Source organism: Phalaenopsis equestris, unplaced genomic scaffold (genome assembly GCF_001263595.1).
Source record: "Phalaenopsis equestris unplaced genomic scaffold, ASM126359v1 Scaffold000359, whole genome shotgun sequence".
In the NCBI taxonomy this organism is placed as follows: Eukaryota; Viridiplantae; Streptophyta; class Magnoliopsida; order Asparagales; family Orchidaceae; genus Phalaenopsis; species Phalaenopsis equestris.
Window position 1 is genome coordinate 781,315 of NW_018164801.1, and position 23,263 is coordinate 804,577.

General features: G+C 38.4%; 1 protein-coding gene across 1 annotated transcript in view; it reads right to left on the minus strand.

The window, feature by feature from the left end:
• Nucleotides 1-23,263, minus strand: part of LOC110026224 (probable DNA helicase MCM9) — a 73,035-nt gene that overhangs the window by 6,177 nt on the left and 43,595 nt on the right. Inside the window, exon 14 of the mRNA XM_020727091.1 lies at nucleotides 12,154-12,235. Within this exon, the coding sequence (XP_020582750.1) occupies nucleotides 12,154-12,235 (82 nt within the window). The remainder of the gene's footprint in view (nucleotides 1-12,153; nucleotides 12,236-23,263) is intronic.

Sequence of the window (23,263 nt, forward strand, 5' to 3'; positions counted from 1 at the left end):
CTACTCCACCGCTTCGCTGTTATCATCCTTCATTGCTATCGTCACGCCTTTTGGCCCTTCAATTGCTATCTCTCCGAAGGACCAAACCCTCACGAATCACCGCTACTCCACCGCTTCGCTGTTATCATCCTTCATTGTTATCGTCACACCTTTTGGCACTTCAATTGCTATCTCTCCGAAGGACCAAACCCTCGCGAATCACTACCCTCACGAATCACCATAAGCACCCGAGATCCACCCAGTTTGAGTTAATTGTGTCGTATCTATTGTTATTTCAAATTACTGGGTGCCTTGTTGTTGCATTTTCTCTTTCAAGTGTTTTGGTTGTAACCGCTTATGTGCTTCAGTAATAATATGTTCTTGAGTTAACTTTGGTATCATTCGATATCAAAGCTAGCCTATTCCTAGTCCTATCATAGGGTTTCCAATATTCGCCCATACCCAACCCTAGCTCCACCCAAATTTTTCTTTCCCACCCCACGTCACCCCTACACACCTACTTCCATCTACCCACAATCAAACCCTAAACCACGCCAACGCCGAGTCAATTCCCGGAACCTAAACAAGAATTTACCATAGATGACATACAATGACTACTCCATCAAGTGCTATAATGACTCGATACCGGGAGTACCATCAACTGTAATAGTGAAATCCATGTAGAAGAGCAAGAAGTGCAATTGAATCCCTTTCGTAGGGATGATTTCAATGGAGAGGAGGATCGATCAGGGCGCTTCGAGATACAATATCAAAAAAGAGCAAGAGATGAAGTGCATGATTGAAGATATAAATATAAAGTGTCTATTGGATGATACAGAGACGAGGTGCATAGTAGACGATACTGAGATGAGGTGCCTGCTGGACGATACTGAGATGCAATGCCATTTGGAAGATACAAAGGTGAAATAATTGTTGGAAGATACAAAGATGAGATGCCTGTTGGAAGATACAAAGATGATGTGCCTATTAGAGCATACAACGATCTAGGAAGAAAAGTGGACCTATCGAACTTCGAGGGGAGAATGAAACCAAATGATTTTCTTGAGTTGATGCAGACAATGGAGCAAATAATTGAATAAAAGGAGGTGCTTGATGGCAGAAGAGTGAAGCTCGCCGACATTAAACTAAAGAAGAACGCTTCCTTGTGATCGGAGAACCTGAAGTAAGAGATATTAGGAAAAGGATATGACAAAATTACTTCTTAAGAAAAAATAAAGAAAGTGATACAGCGACATTACTTACTCCTGCACTTTCATCAAGATGTTTTCTTGAAACTTCATTACTTGCAGCAGAATGAGCTATCAGTGTACAAGACATAATTTATGTAACTTAAGTTAAAGTGTGAGCCGAATGAGACAGAGCACACCAAAGCCAAGCGCTTGGGAGGCCTGAAGCCCTCAATTAGAAATGTGGTCCAACAACAAACCTATTGGACAATAAGGAACGTGCAAACCTTAGCACTGAAAGTGGAGAGGCAACAAAAGCAGAGCAAGAAACCACCGCCAGTCAGGCAACCACGCACAAGGGGGAGACCTCAAGAGGAGCACGTCTCAAGAAGTGGATCAGATTGGTTAAGAACAGAATAGAGAAAATTTGAGTGAAAAAAAGTCTGAGAAGAATAGCATGCCCACTACAGTTTCAGCTCGAAAATACTTCAGATGCCATGATTTTGGACACATTACTTCCAGTTGCCCGATGACAGTGAAGGAAGTTAGCGATGAAGAGGCAGCTGAAGAACACAATAAGAAGTACCATCTTCCACCAAATGTGAGCAAAATAGTCATGGTTTGACGGGTTCTACAGAGTGAGTCTACTAGGAATCAATAATGGCTTTGTCATTACATATCCTATAACCATTGCACTATGAAGGGAAAGGAAAGCAATCTCATCATCGATGGAGAGAGAAATAAAAATGCGACATCAACACAGACGGACAAATTGAGCCTCACGACTCAGATGTATTGTCAGTCGTATTCCCTGATATGATTGAAAAATGAGAATAACGTCAACATTGACAAGAGGTATCTCATGAAGATTTCGATGGAGAATTAGCTGCAGATCGGATATGGTTGACACAATGCTGATGGATGCCTATCTTCTCTTGTTTGATATACCAATGATAGTTTGATCGCCAAACTTAGCATGATGGATTTAGGAACACTTACTCTTCACTAAAGATAGCAAGCACATAATCCTTTTACCTTCAACAAAATCCGAGATGACAAGTGCTCTTGCTAATAGAGAAACAACAGTAGGATTATTTTTTGATGATGACAAAGAATGACGAGACGAAAGAGCTAGTTTCAGATATAGAGTAGCTAATACAAATAGAGTTTTAGGACATCCTATTCAATAGCTTATCGACATGACCACCTCCATTCGGGGAGATTCATACTACCCTCACTTCAAATTAGGTTGAGCTGAACTTAGGTTCCTTTTGGAGGATTCAATACAATATACTTGATAGGAAGGTTCGGTTCAGTTACGTAGTGTACCCTAGAAGACTGGACCAATATGAATTGCTCGCGAGGAAAACTCCTCAGGTGTTTTGAGAGAGAGCATAGTCGACAGTGGGATTCCGGTGCTCATATCGACATAATCGAATACCGCTCAAACCAAATAGGTTACAACAACTTTGACATCTTCAATGTGTTTGATCCGACTATTGGCACCAATTTTTAATGTTGCATACAGAGGGTGTCTATTTAAACGACCATCTTCCCGCCGTCCAAGACATCCAATCGGACCTCCTGGTACGTGTCCCGAGCACGAAATCAGGACTGGTATTGACTTGACCATACCCAAAATATTCAACGTAAGGCGGGCTTAGCATTGACTCCGAATAAAATTCACCGTGAGGCGGTGTTAACCCTAACTCTGCACGTGTTTTACATCCATTTTGATGTTGAGAGACCCAACTCCATCAATCAGACTCTTTTGAGACAAAGAATAGACACCAAGATTCCCCACGTACATTTTGAAGAAATCTGCGTTCGGACCAATTTTAACTCGCGGGGGTCCGAGACGCCCGTCGACACCAGAAACCCTTGTTTGAAACTCTCAAAATGTTCATTTCCGAGCTATGGGGCCGTATTTTAGCAATACACGGCATTCCGTGGTTTCCAGATCAACGAGGAACTTCCAACATTAAGTCGAACAAAAATTAGGGTTTAGAACACCCTACTCGGATTGTGATTCGGAGCGACCGTTAGTGACGATTTCCCCGATAAACGACTTAAAAAAACATATTTTTGAAGCTAGGGGATCATAATTCACTCAAATGTGTTTTCCCATAGCTTTCAGATCGAAAAAATCATTTGTCAAACATTTATGGTGAAAATCAGAGTATTCGGGCCAAGATCAGGGCCTTGGCGCCCCGACGTCAGTACTGGGTTTAAGCGCCCAAAACAACCCCCAAGCTCTCTAATCTGAGACCTGGAAAGTAGGCGCCAGTCAAGGGCTGGTGTCAATGCCTCAGCGCCTAGGCACCAACTCTGGAAAGTAGGCACTCGGAGCAGCCCGAAATGCGTTGTTTTCAAACTGAGAGCTTGGAAAGTAGATGCCAACCTGCGGGCGCCTAGGCGCTATGATCACTACGCGAAGGCGCTAAGCCATTTTCTGCTCCGCATTTTCTCAGATTTCTGACCCGACACACCTCCCTAGGCAGTCAAAAAGGGTAGATTTCTTGGTTTTGTGGAGATGCCTAGGGAGGAGAAAAAGCTGGTGGGTGGGACCTTTTTAGCCTCCTATTGAATGGTTTTAGGAGGATAGAGCACACCATGTTTGGCAAATTTGGGGGGGTTAAGCTCTTCTCTCCACCTTGATTTCAAAGATCTCCATTCATTCTCAACATTGAGCCTCCTCGAAGAGCTGAGAACTCTTCTTTTCCTTGTGCCATCTACTTCCCTTGGAGCTTGGAGCTAGGGTTTCCTCTTGGGAGCAAAGAAAACTCTTGAAGTGAAGAGCATTTGGAGAGCTTGAGAGTGCTAGAGGAAGATACCATCTTCTTCCTCGAGAATCTTCATCCTCTTGGAATTTAGAGCTTGGAGCAAGGGAATTGAGGAAAACTCTTCATCTTCCTCAAGGAGAGAGCTAGGAGCTGAGAACTCTTCTTTTTCCTTGGGCCATCTTCTTCCCTTGGAGCCTGGAGCTAGGGTCTCCGCTTGGGAGCAAAGGGAAACTTTTGAAGTGAAGAGCATTTGGAGAGCTTGAGAGTGCTAGAGGAAGGACACCATCTTCTTACTCAAAAAACTTCATCCTCTTGGAGTTTAGAGCTTGGAGCAAGGGAGTCAAAAAACTTCATCCTCTTGGAGTTTAGAGCTTGGGGCAAGGGAGTTGAGGAAGACTCTTCACCTTCCTCAAGGAGAGAGCTAGGGAGTTGGTCATCTTCCAACTTCTTCACCGTCCTTCTCCGATGACCTCGCCCTTCTATGGAGAACTTTCCAGGGAGTACGACTAGGAAAGCTTCATCCTAGCTTAGGGGAAGGGCGACTCCGACGAGCTCACGGTCTCTCCTTTAGAAGGAGAGCTTCATCCTAAGACGGTGGAGGCGAAACTCCGGCGAGCTCCGGAGATCTCTCAAGAGAGGAGAACTTCCTCATTTCTTTGGGGAAGGATTTGCATGAGCTTCTCTCCACAGCATACCTCCCCATTCGGGCCGCTGCCTCCATGACATGCCAATCTTTCGGATCACCGCATCTATGACATGCCAATCTTTCGGATCGCCGCCTTCACGACAAGCCCACCCTTTCGGGTCACTGCCTCTATGACATACCCATCTTTCGGGCTGCTGCTTCCACGACATGACTACCCTTTCAGGTCACTGCCTCAACCGCCCATGCCCGGTTGACATACAACAACCGACTATCCTGGCCCGGCTGGCATAGCACATTGCCTCAATCGATCGCCCCGGCCCGGTCGGCATAGCACATTGCCTCGACCCGCTGCGCTGACCTGGTCGACCATTGTTCTCATAGTGTATGTTTTGCAAGTGCATTAGTTTTGCTTGCATGATGTTTTACAAGCTCGGGTTGTATTTTGAATGTTCATCCCTGCACTCATTCCACTTGTATGATTTCTCCAATGAGAATCATCATTCATTGAGCCGTTATCTCCACGACAAGCCTTTTCTTTCGGGTCACTGCCTCCACGACAAGCCCTCTTTTCGGGTCACTGCCTCCACGACAAGCCCACCTTTCGGGTCACTACTTCTATGACATACCCACATTTCAGACCGCTGCCACCATGACATACTCACATATTCAGGTCACTTTCTCCACTGCATACCCATTTTTCGGGTCATTGCCTCCACGACATGCCTACCTTTTGGGCCGGCCTTCATGAAATATCCACTATTTCGAGTCACTGCCTTCATGACATACCCATCATCGGGTCACTGCTTCCACTATCTACAAACTAGTGTGGAGGGTGGATGAGATTTTCTCGTTAGATTTGAATGATAAATCTTCTTTTGAACTATTTTTTAAATATTTATAATTTAAAATTTTAATTTTATGGATATACCCATCTGATTGAAATTTGCATTCAACATGACCATCATTAATGTTATATTTGAAATACTTAAAAATATTTATATTTATTATTTAATTAGAGCATATCATTTAAATATCGTCAAGGAATCAATCATGACAACTCTATTCTTTACAAAAATGAGGATTGGATCTGACTCTTATAAGAAGGATCAAATAGGATAAGATGGAGGCTTGGTCTTGTCAACTCCACACTTTATTAGGATGAGAATCACTGGTCAAAACGAGGTTTGAAACTTGTCAACTCTAGTCATTGTCAGGAGAATGATTAGATAGGTCAAGGTTGAACTTGTGACTTTACCTATAAAAAAAGAGGTCCACACAAACGTGTATGATTATCAAATTTAAATTTTTGAATTTTTAAAATAAAATTGAAATTTCAAAACATTTACATATTTTTAAATTATTTACATGCTTCTTGAAAGAGGCCGATTAGAATTTATTTCATTTTTTGCCCATCCAACATTTCTCAAATCAAATATTCAAGTATTTAACGCTTTGTTCGGAGGACATGCGAGCACTTTCAATTTACATATCTTAATAATTTAAAATTTTTGGTATGATTATCAAGATAGAATAAATTAAGTTGATTTTATTTCACTTGTGCATGATTAAATTTAGATACTTAGGATAATCGTCAAAGCACATGTGAGTGTGAGTAATTAATATATGTGCATATATCTCGATACATTTGTGTGCTGCATTTGTATGAATTTTAGTGCACCTTTAAATGCACTTCCATGATGCCCACCCTTCCAAGTCACTGGCTCCACAGTATACGCATCTTTTCGGTAACTGTCTCCACGACATACCCAGCCTTTACGTCATACTCGCTTCTTGAGTCACTGCTTATACGACACACACCTCACCGCTTTTCTCAGATGTCTGTTGCATATCTTGCATGTTTGCATGCGATAAGTATCTCTCGGGTAATGAGTAAATCCTCTTCATAGGGAGGGCGGGAAAAAAAGCGCGTGGTTCGCGAACAGCTCGTGTTCGACTCGTTCGTTAAGTAAACACGTCGAACACGAACAAGTATTTAAAACTCGAATTATAAACAAGCCAAACACGAACAACTCTTTATTCGATCGTGTTCGGCTCGTTTTAGCTCAAAATTAAAAAATATATATAATTATTTATATATAATATATTACATATAATATTTATATAATAAAATATTATATATATTTATATCTAAGTTTAAATCATAACAACTCGTGTAGTAATGTGGTTAGTGCCTTCTTTTGTATGCATTTGGTCTAAGTTTGAATCCCACACTTTACATCTATTTTTTCAATTTAATTTTTTCGAGTCAATTTTGAGTCGAACACGAACACGAATATTTAAATAGAGCCGAACACGAACACACTGTTCACGAGCCAATTTCGAACACGAGTCGATTTCGAATACGAGCTATTCCAAACGAGCCGAACACGAGTCAAGCCTGAGCTCACTCAAGCTTGGCTCGTTTATAAACTTACTTGTAGCCAGTGTCTGCTTGTCGTATGACACTCTAGACTTCCCGGGCAGATGTAATTCCTCTTTATAGGTAGTATGTTTTTACCGGTACATCCCGCATGTGTGTGACATGTTGCATGTAAGCATCATTGCATTCATTGCATGATGTGTACTTTGCCTGCTGACGCCTGTTGTGATTATTTCATACTTCGGTCAAACAATCACAATATTGACTCTTTGCATATTCATTTGCATTTTTATTCACGTGCATGCATAATAGCGAGTCAGGCTCGATATATGAGTGACCACGTGTTGGTCGCGATGTCTTAACGAGCATTGCTGGTCGGGTCAATCCCGACAAGCAATGCGGTTTAAAGCATCAGGATTGACATGAATATGATTGTTCTAAGGATTCAAGAAATTTAACATGTATCACCCTGCATGTTACGGGTCTACATTTAATAACCCTTATTTAATATATATACACACACACATACTTATTATAACTTGCTATAATTTTAAAATTATGGATGAAACAAGGTAAACGATATGTAAGGCCAATACTTTTCAAAATCAATAATGAGTTACACTCTTTAGATCTCTTAGATATTTAGGACGGAGGCCAATGTGACGGCCATACGTACCCGGAGAGTATACCCTGTGCACTAAGTTGCAAGTTTGTTGGTTTTTCCGCTAACATTGTTTTAATGCAGATAGAGTCTTTTTTTTTTCTTTTTTGATGTATTTTTTAGAATCATTAGCAGAGTCATGTAGCGGAAATAAGATACAGGTGCAAGTTCCAAGGCGTTTTGGCTCGAGAAACACATGACGGCGGACCATAAGCAGCAACTCATGTCTAGTATCTCAATTTCACATTTGATATTGATGTATAGACTTAAGACCAGACATGTATATGCAGAATCCTACCGCCTTTTTCTTTTCTGGGATATGTTGCTGACACAGCGACACCATCTTTTCTTATCATTTTGATTTTGACTAGTTTTTTTAATTTTTTTGCATGTTTGAATGCTTGAAATGAATTAATTATTTCTTTCTGTGGTTTGTTTAAAAATCATGAAAATAACTTAGATTTTTTAGGACTTAGAATTTTAAATTTGCTATAAAATCTAATAAAACATTCCAGATAATGCAAATTTTAAGATTAAAATATTCATGACTTTAAAACTCACAGTTTTACTTTCCTGCATGACTTTCAGGCTCGATTTTAAATGTATTGCATAACATAGCTATATTCTAAGTCATATAATAAAGCCTCGACTGGTGGATAACTGCATTCATATTTGCATGTTTCGAGGCGAAGCCCCTATGCTTCTCCAACTCAACTGACCCATCATATATTTCTAGTTAAGTGGTTGTCTTGTGCGTTTAGAGTGTTAGAAGGTTCCCGATCTAGACAAGTGTAAGTCCCTTTGTTGGGAGCACTCAAACTTTGTAGTTGAACCTCCCTTTCTCTTCCTTTCCCGCAACATCCACGCTGCCTCGGCGGCTAAAATCCCCCCACCCCCCCATTTAGAGCTCCATCTATAGTCATAGGATAATTTCGTTCCTCTGACCTTAGGGCTATCGAGGTCCCTATTGACACAATTCACTAGTTGTTGATTGATGATCTCTGGACGTGTTGGTCAACTACCTTCACAACTAGGTAGACTTAGGTTCCTCGTAGCTTGGGATGACAGGTCTACGGTGCCCCGACCCACCTACCTCTACCTTTTAAGATTACTTTACCCTTCCTTTGCTGAACCCCTTTGAGCTCTGCCGCTTCTTTGACTTCATTAATATCATCTTGACGACCTGATTACCAATGATCAACCGCTCGGTTGGGATATGGTGACTCATCATCTGCCCTTATGACCAGGTGAGCTCCGACGTATAGGGATATACCTGTCGAGATGATTTTGGTTATTTCGTAAATTCTGATGTCAACGAGCCACTACCTACTTGGGATGTGAGAAACTCACTCTTTTCCCTATGACTTAGCAAGAGTTTCGAAAGCATCAGAGCATTCCCATACAAAATAACCATCTTCTGATGACATATTCTCAAAATTCATAATAATAGAAACGAAACTCTTTTTATCAATAGTATTCATGGGGATCCCCCAGTATGTAATTAACAAGAGAGGTACGTTCCACTGTAAGACTCTTAATCCCAAAATAAAAATATTCTTTTGGTTCTCTGGTTACAGTTGACATATGTAGGGATTCTTTTTGCGGATGTTGTGTTTCAAAGTACTTCGATCCGATCTTATTCAGACATATTCTTGACCCATCACACGAGCATTACCCATATATAAGTATTCCGTTTTGTTTCTTTTCTTTGTTTGTCTATTTATTGTCGTATATCATTTTTTTTAATTTTTCTCATCTTCGAATCATTAATATGATTTAGGAGATAGATTTATTCGAATAAAAAAATTATATAGCGACATATAAATAGGCAAGTTGGCAAAAAAAATCGAGAAAACACTGACTCCATACTACGAGAAGATAGAAGGTTCGACAGATGAAGTCGAAGCTCCTCCAACCCCAAGAGACTAACGCGGGAGCGAGCCACGGCTCCCACAGTCGCACAAAGACTGAAACGAGTAGACTTTTTTTTCTTTTTCTTTCCAATTAGCAAGTTCCCCTCTTTTCTTTCATTCATTTTTAGTAATTTTCAATATATGTGTTGTATTAGGGTTTATCAGTGATTTTTTTTTTCGTGTGTTTCGTATTGAGATAGCCGCCAATTTCTCTTTCTCCCTTCAAACTAATCCTAAAGGACAATAGCATTCTAGGTGGTGCTTCTGTTTTATCTTATTCTCTAGGTGGTGATTATCTTCTTTATCCCGTTCTGAATCTTGCCCAAGTAGTTCTCAACTGCCCCAGAACACCAACATGATGTTTTTCCTGCAGCTTCCCAATTCCATCCACTTGTCCTCGTTGCCGCCACCCTAGACAGCCATCCTCTTGTTGTCATATAGTCTCCCGCATTCCCCATCAGTTTCACCAAGATTTCCCCTCACTGCAGCAGCCCGAGAATAGCCTTTTCCTGCTATTTTTAACTATTTTAGCCACCCGGAAATAGCTGTTCTTCTCCTCCCAGCTTGCTGCCATTGCTGCTATTGCCATTGCTGCTACTCTCCCCTTCGTTGTCGCCGTCCTACTGTGTTATTGCCAGCCTTTCACCCATTCTTTGCTATCTCTTCGGAGGACCAAACCCTCATTGAACAATACCACCACTTTGAGTTCCAACCAATTTGAGTTTGTTGTATCGTGCCTGTTGTTACTTCAAGTTTCAGAGTGTCGCTTTGTTGTATTTTCCCTTTCAAGTGATTTGGTTGTAACCGCCTATGTGCTTTTAGTAATGATATTTACAATCCTACTGTGGGTTAGGTTAACTCTGGTATCATTACCACTTTTTAAAAGTAAAATACATATTTTCATGCATAAGTTTAAACCACTAAAAGTGCAATTTATGTAAAAATGGATGTTTAGGTGTGAGATACATAGATACTTAAGCGTGGTCCACCACGAAACAAAAAAATAACAAAAGAAAAACAGGCAGAGATACTTTATATTTAAATAGGAAAAAAGCCAAATTCAGAATGACTTGGCAAAGCAGCTGCCATCTTATTCAATGCACTATCATTTTTTACGATGTTTGAGAGAGAACTTCAAACAACATAGCGTACATTGATCTGGATCATATTGTCCTTTAGGATTAGTTGCGCCAAAAACAATAGTACGAGTGCTCAGAGTTGTCACAAGGCCAGCCTAAAAAATAGATCATAGAAAAAAATATTAGATTTCATCAATCAATCACGTTCATATGTTACCTAATTTTTCTCATCTTCGAATCATTAATATGATTTAAGAGATAGATTTATTCGAATAAGAGAATTATATAGCGACATATAAATAGACAAGTTGGCAAAAAAAATCGAGAAAACAATGACTCCATACTACGAGAAGATAGAAGGTTCGGTAGATGAAGTCGAAGCTCCTCCAACCCCAAGAGACTAACGCGGGAGCGAGCCACGGCTCCCACAGTCGCACAAAGACTGAAACGAGTAGACTTTTTTTTCTTTTTCTTTCCAATTAGCAAGTTCCCCTCTTTTCTTTCATTCATTTTTAGTAATTTTCAATATATGTGTTGTATTAGGGTTTATCAGTGATTTTTTTTTTCGTGTGTTTCGTATTGAGATAGCCGCCAATTTCTCTTTCTCCCTTCAAACTAATCCTAAAGGACAATAGCATTCTAGGTGGTGCTTCTGTTTTATCTTATTCTCTAGGTGGTGATTATCTTCTTTATCCCGTTCTGAATCTTGCCCAAGTAGTTCTCAACTGCCCCAGAACACCAACATGATGTTTTTCCTGCAGCTTCCCAATTCCATCCACTTGTCCTCGTTGCCGCCACCCTAGACAGCCATCCTCTTGTTGTCATATAGTCTCCCGCATTCCCCATCAGTGTCACCAAGATTTCCCCTCACTGCAGCAACCCGAGAATAGCCTTTTCCTGCTATTTTCAACTATTCTAGCCACCCGGAAATAGCTGTTCTTCTCCTCCTAGCTTGCTGCCATTGCTGCTACTCTCCCCTTCGTTGTCGCCGTCCTACTGTGTTATTGCCAGCCTTTCACCCACTCTTTGCTATCTCTTCGGAGGACCAAACCCTCATTGAACAATACCACCACTTTGAGTTCCAACCAATTTGAGTTTGTTGTATCGTGCCTGTTGTTACTTCAAGTTTCAGAGTGTCGCTTTGTTGTATTTTCCCTTTCAAGTGATTTGGTTGTAACCGCCTATGTGCTTTTAGTAATGATATTTACAATCCTACTGTGGGTTAGGTTAACTCTGGTATCATTACCACTTTTTAAAAGTAAAATACATATTTTCATGCATAAGTTTAAACCACTAAAAGTGCAATTTATGTAAAAATGGATGTTTAGGTGTGAGATACGTAGATACTTAAGCGTGGTCCACCACGAAACAAAAAAATAACAAAAGAAAAACAGGCAGAGATACTTTATATTTAAATAGGAAAAAAGCCAAATTCAGAATGACTTGGCAAAGCAGCTGCCATCTTATTCAATGCACTATCATTTTTTACGATGTTTGAGAGAGAACTTCAAACAACATAGCGTACATTGATCTGGATCATATTGTCCTTTAGGATTAGTTGCGCCAAAAACAATAGTACGAGTGCTCAGAGTTGTCACAAGGCCAGCCTGAAAAATAGATCATAGAAAAAATATTAGATTTCATCAATCAATCATGTTCATATGTTACCCAAAAAAAAAAAAAAAACACAAAACCTCTCCTTTTTAAGTGTACATATCTCAATTTATTATGGCCTTAATTAAGATTACAAGTTAGCCACAAAAGTCTATAAAAAATTTCATTATTTGAAATTTGATTGATGCTTAAAATTTTGAAGTGAGAAATAATATGTAATTTTATCTGGTATAATATATATATATATATATATATATATAAATATTGACAAATTAAGGATATAATTGTCATAATCTAGCCTGGTAGCTAATAATTAATAAAATCAGAAACTACGGTCAGACGACATTAACCTTCTCCTTTTAAAAAATAAAAGGTCATAACTTCTAATATTACAAAGAGCCACTTAGAAAAATCATAAAATACACCAAACAAAATCAAATTCAACCAAAACAACAACATAGTTTGAAAGAAAAATAGTATAGCAATCCAACAAACAACATTCTAACATTACTCAAAAATAAAAAGAATAATGAAACTAAAACCATAACAAAAAATCAACTATCTAATCCTTTCCTATAAACCGACTCTCTTCCATCAGTCATACAATTTAGAATTTTGACTGAAAGAAATAATTAATTTTAAACATTAACTTTATCACAACTTAGTGAATAATTATAATCTTATTAGTATTAAATTAATATGCAAATCCCAAAGAAATGTGATTCATTAATTAATTAAACTTAATATTTCATTTTAAATTACTCCTTCCTGTTTCATTTTAAGTATTTAATTTTTTAACTTTTTTAAGAAGTCATATCAAGATCACCGTTATACTTAAAGGTGTCCTAAAAAAGTTTTACCCATAAGTACCATAAAAAATTTATACCCGTAGGTGCCATCAAAATTTTGTACCCGTAGATATCAATTAAAGTTCGTACCCATAGACACCATCAAAATTTTTGCACCTTCGCACTAAACGGTACACAATTACCATTTTTATTTCCTTTTTCGTGAATGGATTTAACAACAAATTAACCCTGAATGACTTAATCATTTATTTTTCATTTTCTTTTATTATATCTATTTAAAGTCATTTTACAACTATTTACCATTTTATGTTTCAGTTATTTCCATTTTAAAGATCATTTAACTTTCAAGATGCATGTAATAAGAAAAGAAAGTATTTTTAAGACAATCATTGAAGTCTTTTTTTTTAAATAAGATATTAGTTTAATACAAAAAAGAAAGCAATTACTCAACTTTGCATTTAAAAACCTCTTTAAAAGCTTATTCCACAACCTCTTTTGATTGTCACCTATATCAATTGAAAGTACATATATTCATATAAGAACCCTATTCCTAAAAGGAATGAGTACAATATAACTAATTTATTTATATATTTTTCCCTCCTACATTTTGAATCAAATATTTTTCTCAGTTCTACTTACTACTCATGAAATTTAATATCGATCTAATGCTATTAAAACAAGTGTATAAATAAAAACAAAAACAATTACCTCCTCTATCTATTTCTTGCCCCTTACAAAATTCATGATTCAAAAACTTAATCTTTTGAATCAAACTTTCTTAAAAATTTGATTTAATTCATAATATTAGCATTAATACAAAATTATTAATTAAAACGAAACTTCTAACATATACTTAATAGCAAACCCTATTCTTAAGTTTATTATTGGGCTCGGTCCGAAAGCTCAAAAAGGTGCACAACTCCTCTATCCCGCTGGCCAAGGTTCGCTGAGGCTTCGACTGTCCACTTTACACACGTATGTTGACCTCATTTTGAGGTCATTACCTTTTTCCTTAGGAGCCTAGAATTTATCCATAGGACTTTCCTATTGACTATCTTAATAAACTAGTATTGGAATCCATCCCCCTAGAAAAATTCCAACCACTTCCTATTTTACTTCCTATTTTTCTTGTGATGTCTCGCATTGATGATCTCAAAACCATCGTCGTATGATCGAGTGGTTAAGGACTATCATGTGCAGACTCAAGGAGAAATTCCCAATAGGATCTCAAGTCCTAGGAAAACCTCTTCAGGACTTTATCACCACACACACACACACACAAAATGCACAGAATTCACTAAGTTGCACAAGATCAGATTAAAATTGAGCTTAAATGATGGGTGAAAATGCGAACTTCTCCGAACGACCTCTGATGACAAAATGAATTGCGTCAACGCGTCCGGGACATCATTTTTAGCTAGGAAAGACACACATATTGCTATAATTTCCGACACAAACAAATTGCATGCAAATCGATGAATTTGTCAAAACAATCTCTGACGACGAAACGGACCACGCCGACGCGTCTGGAAAGTCAGAATTACCTAAAAAGAACATCCATTTTTGTTATGCTATGACACGAGTAAAAATATACAAATCAATTTTTTTATTTTTGAAATATTAAATACTTTTATATTTATATTATTACTTATAATAATAATTATAACCCTAAACCCTATTTACCCCTTTCTCCGGCACACTTAGCACTTCGTTCGACCTATCCCGCAGCTCGATAAGTCGCTTGGCTCGTCCCTGTGTGCCCTAGATCCCGTGGCTCATCCACACGACAATCTTCCTCTCTCTCGACTCTTCTCCTTCCCGGGTGGCCGCTCGACCGCTTAACTCTCTAATCGCGGGAGCTCGGCTGGCCGACTCTTCTCTTTCTCGAGGCTTTACTTTCTCCTCCTTTATGGTGACGATTCCTTCCCGTTGTTTGATTCGACTACCTTAGGACTGGTAGGTGGTTGTCCCCCTCTCATCTCTGCCTATAAAAAGACTTCTTAGGGCACTGTTTTGGGTTGCTGAAAATTTTGAGAAAAAAAGAAAGGCTGGGGTTTTTACTGGTTGTTGTTTAAGGCTTCTAGGAGAAGGCTCTGCTAGAATTCCTTCTCGGCTAAGTTCTTGTGTGATAGGAGTTTGAAGAGTTCGTTGGCTGCTGTTTTTTGCAGCTTTTAAGAGGCTGTAGGAGGTGTTTTCTTGAATCTGTCTTACAGTTTTACTTTGAGTTTGCATTAAGAGGTATTTCTCTTCTTTCCTCTAATCTACACCATTTCAGATGACACCTAAAAGTATTTATTTCCTCTTCTAAAGCATGTGAAAATAAGATTTATGTCTGTTTTAAGATATAGTCATGGATACTTGATATAATCAATAAAAATGAAGTATAATATGGTTGTCTTCTCTTTTTTCTGCTCGAAATACTTGGAGAAGTCATAGTTATGAGCTCTGAAATAATATTTGCTCATCTAGAATTCATGCTGGAAATGAAATATTGATGTTTTTTATTATTATTCCTGTTCTAGTAGATGTTGGAATTAGTTTCAATATTAGATAATATGTTGGTATTAGGAATCTGTTTATGCTTATTCGTTCTCTGTTCTCTGTTCTCTGTTACTATTTGAAACATATGTCGGGCATAATATTTTGAGACACAAAGCTTCATGAGATTTGACTTTGATGGCTAGAAGTGTTGTCTTTTTGTTTTCCCCATTTGGTGGGCTCAGTTTACTAGTATTTTTTCTCTATTTTTTGTATCTTTTGTTGGGTTTGGTTTGGCCTGAAGCTAGGCTCGATTTAGTTGGAAATTATATTTTGTTTTGATCCATTTGGTGGGTTCGATTTTAGCTTCCTTATGGATTAAATGTTAGCTGGAAATTATATCCTGTTTTGACCCATTTAGTAGGCTTGGTTTTGGTTTCCTTTTGGATTAAATATTAGCTGAAAATTCTGCCCTGTTTTAGCCATTTGGTGGGCTGCGGTTTTGGCTTAAATTGTATTCTTTTCTTTAGCCTTTATATTGGGTTTAATTGGATTTTAGACAAGAAATTGGTTTGGCCCAAAAGCATATATGTTGGCTCTCTTTTGCTGGGTTTAGTTGGACTGAAACTGTGTTTTATTCTTTTTTTTTCGTCCCACCTTGTTGGGCTCGGGGGCCCAAAAGCATATATGTTGGCTCTCTTTTGCTGGTTTTAGTTGGACTGAAACCGTGTTTTATTCTTTTTTTTTAGTCCCACCTTGTTGGGCTCGGAGTACAATGGCAATATCTGTGGTGGCTTTCTTTTATTGTCCCATAATCGTGAGCCTTACATTGTGATTTCTTTATATGGCAAATTGGAGGGTGGTGGTGTTGGTTGCTGCCTTTGTTGTCCCTGGTCGTGAGCTTGTCTTAGGGTTGGGTTGTTCTTTTTCTTGTCCTAAACTGTGGGCTTACCATTGGAGCTAAGTTACGATTTTTCTGATCTCTACCCATAGGCTTATTTTGTGGTTTGGTTGTGCCCTTTCTTGGCCCTACCCGTGAGCTTAAATATGTGGTGGCTTCTCCTTTACTACTCCTACCCGAGAACACCTACTGGTTGGTTGTGTGAGCTGCTGCCCTTACCTGAGGATATTCATGTGATTCTATTTTATTTTGTTTAGTTGTCCCTGACTTTCCCCTTTGTTGTGAAGTTTGTTTACCGGTTTTGATCTGCTGCCCTTACCCGTAAGCATCCTAGTTGGTTTCCCTTTTGTCCTGTTTGGTTGTTCTCTGCTGCCCCAGGTCGTGAGTCTTCACCTGTAGCTCTTTTATGTTGAATATGGTTGGTTTGGGGCTTGGCTTTCTCCTTGCTGCCCCTGGCCGTGAGCCTTACCGTTGTGGTTCCTTGGTTTGTGTCGTGATTGGTTCGGGCTTGGCTTTCTCCTTGCTGCCCTTACCCGTGAGCTTTTGTCCTATTTCCTGTCCTAAATCGCGGGCTAATATTGGAGCTTGGTTGTGCATTTTCTGGCTTCTACCTGTGGTCTTGTTATGAGGTTCGGCTGTCCCTTTCTTGGTTTTACTCGTGAGCCCCTATCTTCTTTCCTGTCTCTACCCGTGAGCTTGTTGAGGATTATTCATGTTCATTTTGCCATGGGCCTGAGAACTTCTATATTTTCTAAATTGGTGTTACATTTATACAATTGTGAAAAGATATTGGCATGGTTTTTGGAGATTTAGAAAGTTGCCCTCTATGGATTATTCTCCTTTACTTTGTAAAATATGAAAGACTCTTATAGCTTCATTTTGGGAAATCATAAAGTTGATATAAATTAGATTCGTGAAATGATTAGAAAACTCATAAAATTGTGAGTTGAAAAAGAGTTTGGAGGTTCGACATTAAAACTTGGATAACATAAATGTCACCCTTGGGTTCAGGCTTGGGTGTGTGAGTACATATAGGTAGTAGAGCCGTGGGCATAGTTGTCACATTAATTTTGGGCCCGTTTCGACTTATTCGAATTAAGCATTCGAAACAAGTTTTGGAAATGATACCCTTCTTGGGTTGATCCATTTATAAAAGTTGAGAAAATGATATTTTTCTTGGATTGATCAAGAATCTTGGGCTCTATTTTTCAGATCTTTTTGTCACTGTTATGAGAGTTGTTTCACCCTTCATCCTTCTGATCTTTTGGGTGGATCAATTCCTCCTCTCTCTCATCCTCATTTTTATTTTTTTTTTCTTGTTTTTTGGTTTGGTTTTCTGTGCTTATGTCTGACACATAAGTGCTCATATATAGTCTTTTGCTATATATGAAACCATCAAACAATGTCGCAAGTAGGTCGGTATTGTTTTGGGGCTTAGGGCGATGACGACAAAGACACGTTGGAGGTAGGGCAGAATGATATTTCATCCTACGATATCAGGACCCAATCCTGGGATCTGATAAACTGTACGATGACAGTATCATTCACCGACACAAGACTAATGGGGGGCCCGTACCTTCTTAGGTTGTTGGCGATCCTACGCCCGACGACGTAATTGACTCGTGGACAACTATACTTTTTCAAAATTGATAAAAATAGATACAATATTTATAAAAATATTTTTACTACAAAATTGATACAACTTCCTTTTTGTATGCCTGAAATCCATGTACATGCTAAAATATAAATTTTAAATATGTTACAACTTGGTCGTCCATTTGTGGATTACTGATATTGGGCTAAGGAGTACCCTCCTAAGTTATATTTAATAGGACACTCTTCTAGTTGAGTGTCGGGTTTTATATATCCAGGTGACCGATAGTCGTCTTCGACGTCCCATGAGTACAAATATATTATCTTTGAGCCTAGCCCCGACCAGAGTGCTTGTGGTCCCCTCTTTTCGGATCTTTCATATATCTTATTGGAATTTTTGGGCAAATCAATCGCGGTCCTTTTTTCCGGGATCTTCCTGAGATTTTGACAATTTTCTTGGAATTGTCATTTGTCGATTTTTTCCCAATTTTCCATCGTGGGAAATTTGTCGATTTTTTCGAGTTTTCCAGACAATGTTTCTTTTGTTTATATTGTGTATACTAGCTCGCTTAAAAGAGCAGCAGACCTCCCAAATATACAGGTTTGATTTACATTACAACATTTTACTTCACAGCATACTATACTGTTCTTTTACTTTACAGTACATTATACTGTTCTTTTCTTTAATACTGCATGTTTTATTGTTCTAGTATACACTATAACTTAGTGCAGGAAAACTCAATGATTGCATGTACCTTTAAAACTAATCCCTTTAAAACTAAAATCAAACCCGAAGGTGCTACGACGATGAGCTTGGAGAGAACACCGTGGGTAACACGACGAGGACATTAAGAAGAGAACATCAAAACAAATTCATATAACTAAGCATTTTTCTTAGTTTAAATAACAGCTCATAGGATTTCAAGATGGTTTGTCTAGCGCAACGTAAACCCTCAGATATCACTTTTAGGTTTTTGCATAACCCTGTTGTGCAATTATAAGTCCTAACAATTTAGGATTCTGAGGTTACTGTACGGTACAGTGTAAATCCTCCTATCTTTTTAGGCTATTTGCACGATCAGATATCATGCGAACATAAGTCCTAAATTCTAAATAAATTGTAGAATTAAACATTAAACAACATTTCAAATATATAAAGTTAAACAATATGATAGTTGAGAGGTCACTGGGCCTCGGATCTGTGATATCTCCTACTCTTCATTCCATTGGATTCCTTAAAATAATTGTTTCTGTTTGAGTCACTCCCATTTAATTTTACTATGTCCAATTGTGGAAACCTAAATTTTGAAATCTCAAAGGCAGAACCACTGATCTTAATCGAGAGTTTTCTCAAGTGATCTCAGTCATTTGAGATGTAATTAACTATAAAGGTTTGTCTCTATAGGGAACTTGCAACCCAGGTAAAATAAATTTTATCTAATCTTTATATTAGGTAAAGGAACTTGTTAGCCTCATATAAAAATATTTCGCAGACCAAACGGATGTCACAAATTCTTTAGTTTAGATGATTGAGTCTACTTCAAGTGATATGTTAATTCTTTGGGATAAATATGTTACTTGTGGTATTGCGCTCAGTCATCCAAACTATTCAATATGTGAGACTCATTTGGTCCATCTCTTTTCAAAAATTATAAATATTACTTTCAAAAATCAAAATCACATATTTATATTTAAAATTATCTTCATGTTTACAAAAATTATCTCTTTTCCAGAATAGAAAATTAAAATGGCCGACAACGTAGCTCCTTACATGCAACAAGGCTTGCTCCTCAAAGCTGCGATACTTCCTCTTCCTTTGTACAGGATGCTCGAGACACATACACGATTTACCTTTCTCATCCTCTCCTTCACACCGAAGTCGCTTGAAGCTTCCTCTTCCGTTCAGTTAAGACACAAACTCTCCTCCTTTCTTCTTTCGTGCATAGAACCACACAACCTCTTCTCCTTCGTACAGAAGCTGCATGTTAGGGTTGGAAATGACCCAACTTTCTTACTTCCTTCTCTACAGCTTCATCTCTTCTCCCACTAGGATTAAACACACAACTCTTCTTTTCTCTCCTTTTTGAAAAACTATTACGTCCGGACGGCCAAAAACCGGGCGCCATATCGCCCGACAACGACGTGTATGGCGACGTGGCGCCTGATGGTTAGTCGTCCGAACGTACAGTGTCCAATCTTGAAATTTTCTCCTTTTTTTTGTTTACTCAGCTAGGGCACGACTCCACGCTCTGTCATTCCCCACTCTCCCAATTCTAAAGCGAATGATAGACTCCCGAGTGTACCCTCTAGACTTTTAAGCATAATCATATCAATCGTTATCCCAAATTGTTGATTCAATTTTTTTCTTTATTATCATTCATTATTATTATTATTATTATTATTATTATTATTATTATTATTATTATTATTATTATTATTATTATTATTATTATTATTATTATTATTATTATTATTATATCCCTCTTTTGGGATGGCTTCAGACAGATCATATGCTGCTGCCCTTGCGGGGGTGTTCACGCCTCAGGTACACCTAAATCACCATTTTTTCCTCCTTCATTTGAGTGGGCGGAGGACATGAAGAAGATTGGTAAGAAAAATGAAAAGTCTATCATCTTTTTTACAGAAGGCGATGATATTCAACTTACTTCCTCCTGTCGTCTGAATTTGATTGAAAAATTTCTATATGGTCATCCCAAAATGGAGCTCATTTGTAAAGAATTTGAACTTATGCACCAGCAAGGAAGATTCTGAAATGGTGTGTGAATTTTGACCTACAGACGGAACCTCCAATCATTTCGGTTGAAATTCGTTTTCTGGTCTGAAATTTCATTATTTTTTCAAAAAGTATTGTACTCTATTGCCTCAGCTTATGGAAAGCCACTCAAGACGGACATTCCTACATTTAATCTTTCTCGTCCATCTGAAGCTAGAGTACTTGTTGAAAGAGACATCACTTCAGTCGTTTCTGAGGAAATCTGGTTGGACACACAACACTATGGATATTGACAGAAGATAGATATTGAGTCTTTTCCGTCGTATTGTTTTAATTTTCGTATGTTCGGCCACTCCAGTTCTCAATGTCACCATCTACACCCCCACCTCAGACCAAAAAAGCAAAGTGCTCTGAGTTTTTGACACAATTGATCATCAGAAGGATACCGCGGAAGACGTCAATATCCCCGTAGGCAATATGACAACCATTTAGTCCCCAGCTGTAGCTCTGAGGGAGAGGGAGATTCTTCAGACTCCGTCTGCCATAGAACATATCGCTGATAATACAAGTAGAAATACTTCTACTGCTTCACCACAGCCTCATCAGGTCCAAAAAGAAGTTAATGCTACTCAAGCTCATGGGGATCATGATGTGCAACGACCTACATCTATCCGACCACCTTTGGAATCTACTGATCAGATGGGTCAATCCTCGGATGACGAATGACAGGTCTACATATCCAGAAGAAAGAAGAAGGATGAAGATCTACTCTAGCCCATCTCACGAGTCTTATGGATGATACTTTGGTTACAACGGGGAATGGTACTAACCTTACAAATTTGTTAACCGGCTCACTTCGAGAACTCGAGGCAGGAAGACTGAAGTGGGACGTCCCTAACACTTTTGTGCTCTTGTGGCTTTTTGGTTTTTTTTCTTTATGTATCTTTGCTTTATTTAGGTATTGTATTAGTTAGACTTTCTTTTAGGTCCTCTCATACAACTTTTCTGTATCTTTTCCGTATTAATATATTTACCCTTGGGTTTTTTCAAAAAAAAATATATATATATATATAGAGAGAGAGAGAGAGAGATAGAAAACTCAAGGACTAATATATTAAAAAGAAAGAAAGATACAAATAGATTGTATGAGATGACCCAAACATGACACCTTACCCACACTGTAAACACCTCATGCAAATGGTTCAAAAAAAAATATATAGAATAATACATGAGAGCCCAAAAACCAATAGTGTCAAAACACGTAGTATCAGGTAGCTATAGCGCGACTAAATTTTGTCTTGCCTCTGTCTCTAGTTCTAGAAAAAGAGTCATCTAACAAATTGATAAGAAGTTGGTAAAATGAGTGTCATTGTCAGTAGTAACCAGTGTATAGTCCAGTAAGTTCTTGAGCTCGAGTCGGCCCCCATTCTTCTTCTTTCTCCTAGAATAGGCATATCATTCATCATTCGAAGACTGACTCATCTGAACAATTGATTGGTATAAAGTGTGTCAGACATGTGTAGATTGTTGAACATTGGAAGCATCTACTTGTACCAGCTGATCTTTTATTAGATCAAATGAGCACTCTCGTGTGTCTTGGTATGTAAGTGAGCCTTTTTCAATAACAACGAGTGATATAAACACATTTGGATCAGTACTAATAGTATGGAGAGATGTTTCGTGAGACTCTAGAATACCATGCTCCAATCCAGCCGCTAGAATAGAGTGTTCAAAAGCAAGAGCATTCAGAGGTAGAACGGTTTGGGTATGATGTTCTTCATCTGAAACAACAAAAGGTTTGAATAGGAGGGGCATCAGATAATTTCCCATCAGGAATAGCGTCGATCAGATGAGCAAAGGTATATGCGGTGTTGGAAAGAGGGTTGGGTTGCACCTCTTCAGCAGGGATGGTAGGTGGCAAGACGTCCACCCCCAATTCAGTACAAATAGATTTCTGAACATGTTGCTGATCTTTAGCAATATACAGTCTTAAATGAGGATGCAAGCGATAACAAATAGTAGAATTGAGACCAAACATATTACAATGAGAGCAATAAGGAAGATGTAATTCTATTTCAACATTTTGTCAATATCTGTTGTGAGTGTAATAAATTCATACCTCATCCGGAGCTGGTTGAGTGATATCTCTCTCAACTAACACACAAGCCACAGAGGGTCTGGTGACAACAAATGTAGGACTATCAATCTTGAGAGGTTTATCGTAAGCAGTTGTTAAGGAGTTGAGAATTTCAAAGTTGAACAAGTGTAGTTTTAACCCCGAAAACTTTATCCAAACAGAAATGATAGGGGACCGCTTTTGGATCAAAGTCGACAGTCCACTTCAGGATTTTCATAAAACAGTTGTCAATCTTGATTAACTTTCGAGAAAAAATATGAGTATAATCAGCATCGTGAGATAACTGAATAAATATGTCGGTCGTCAAGTAAGTCAATATTCCATCTAACCGATAGCTTCAAACCATCAAAATCTTTCTGAATGCTCCAA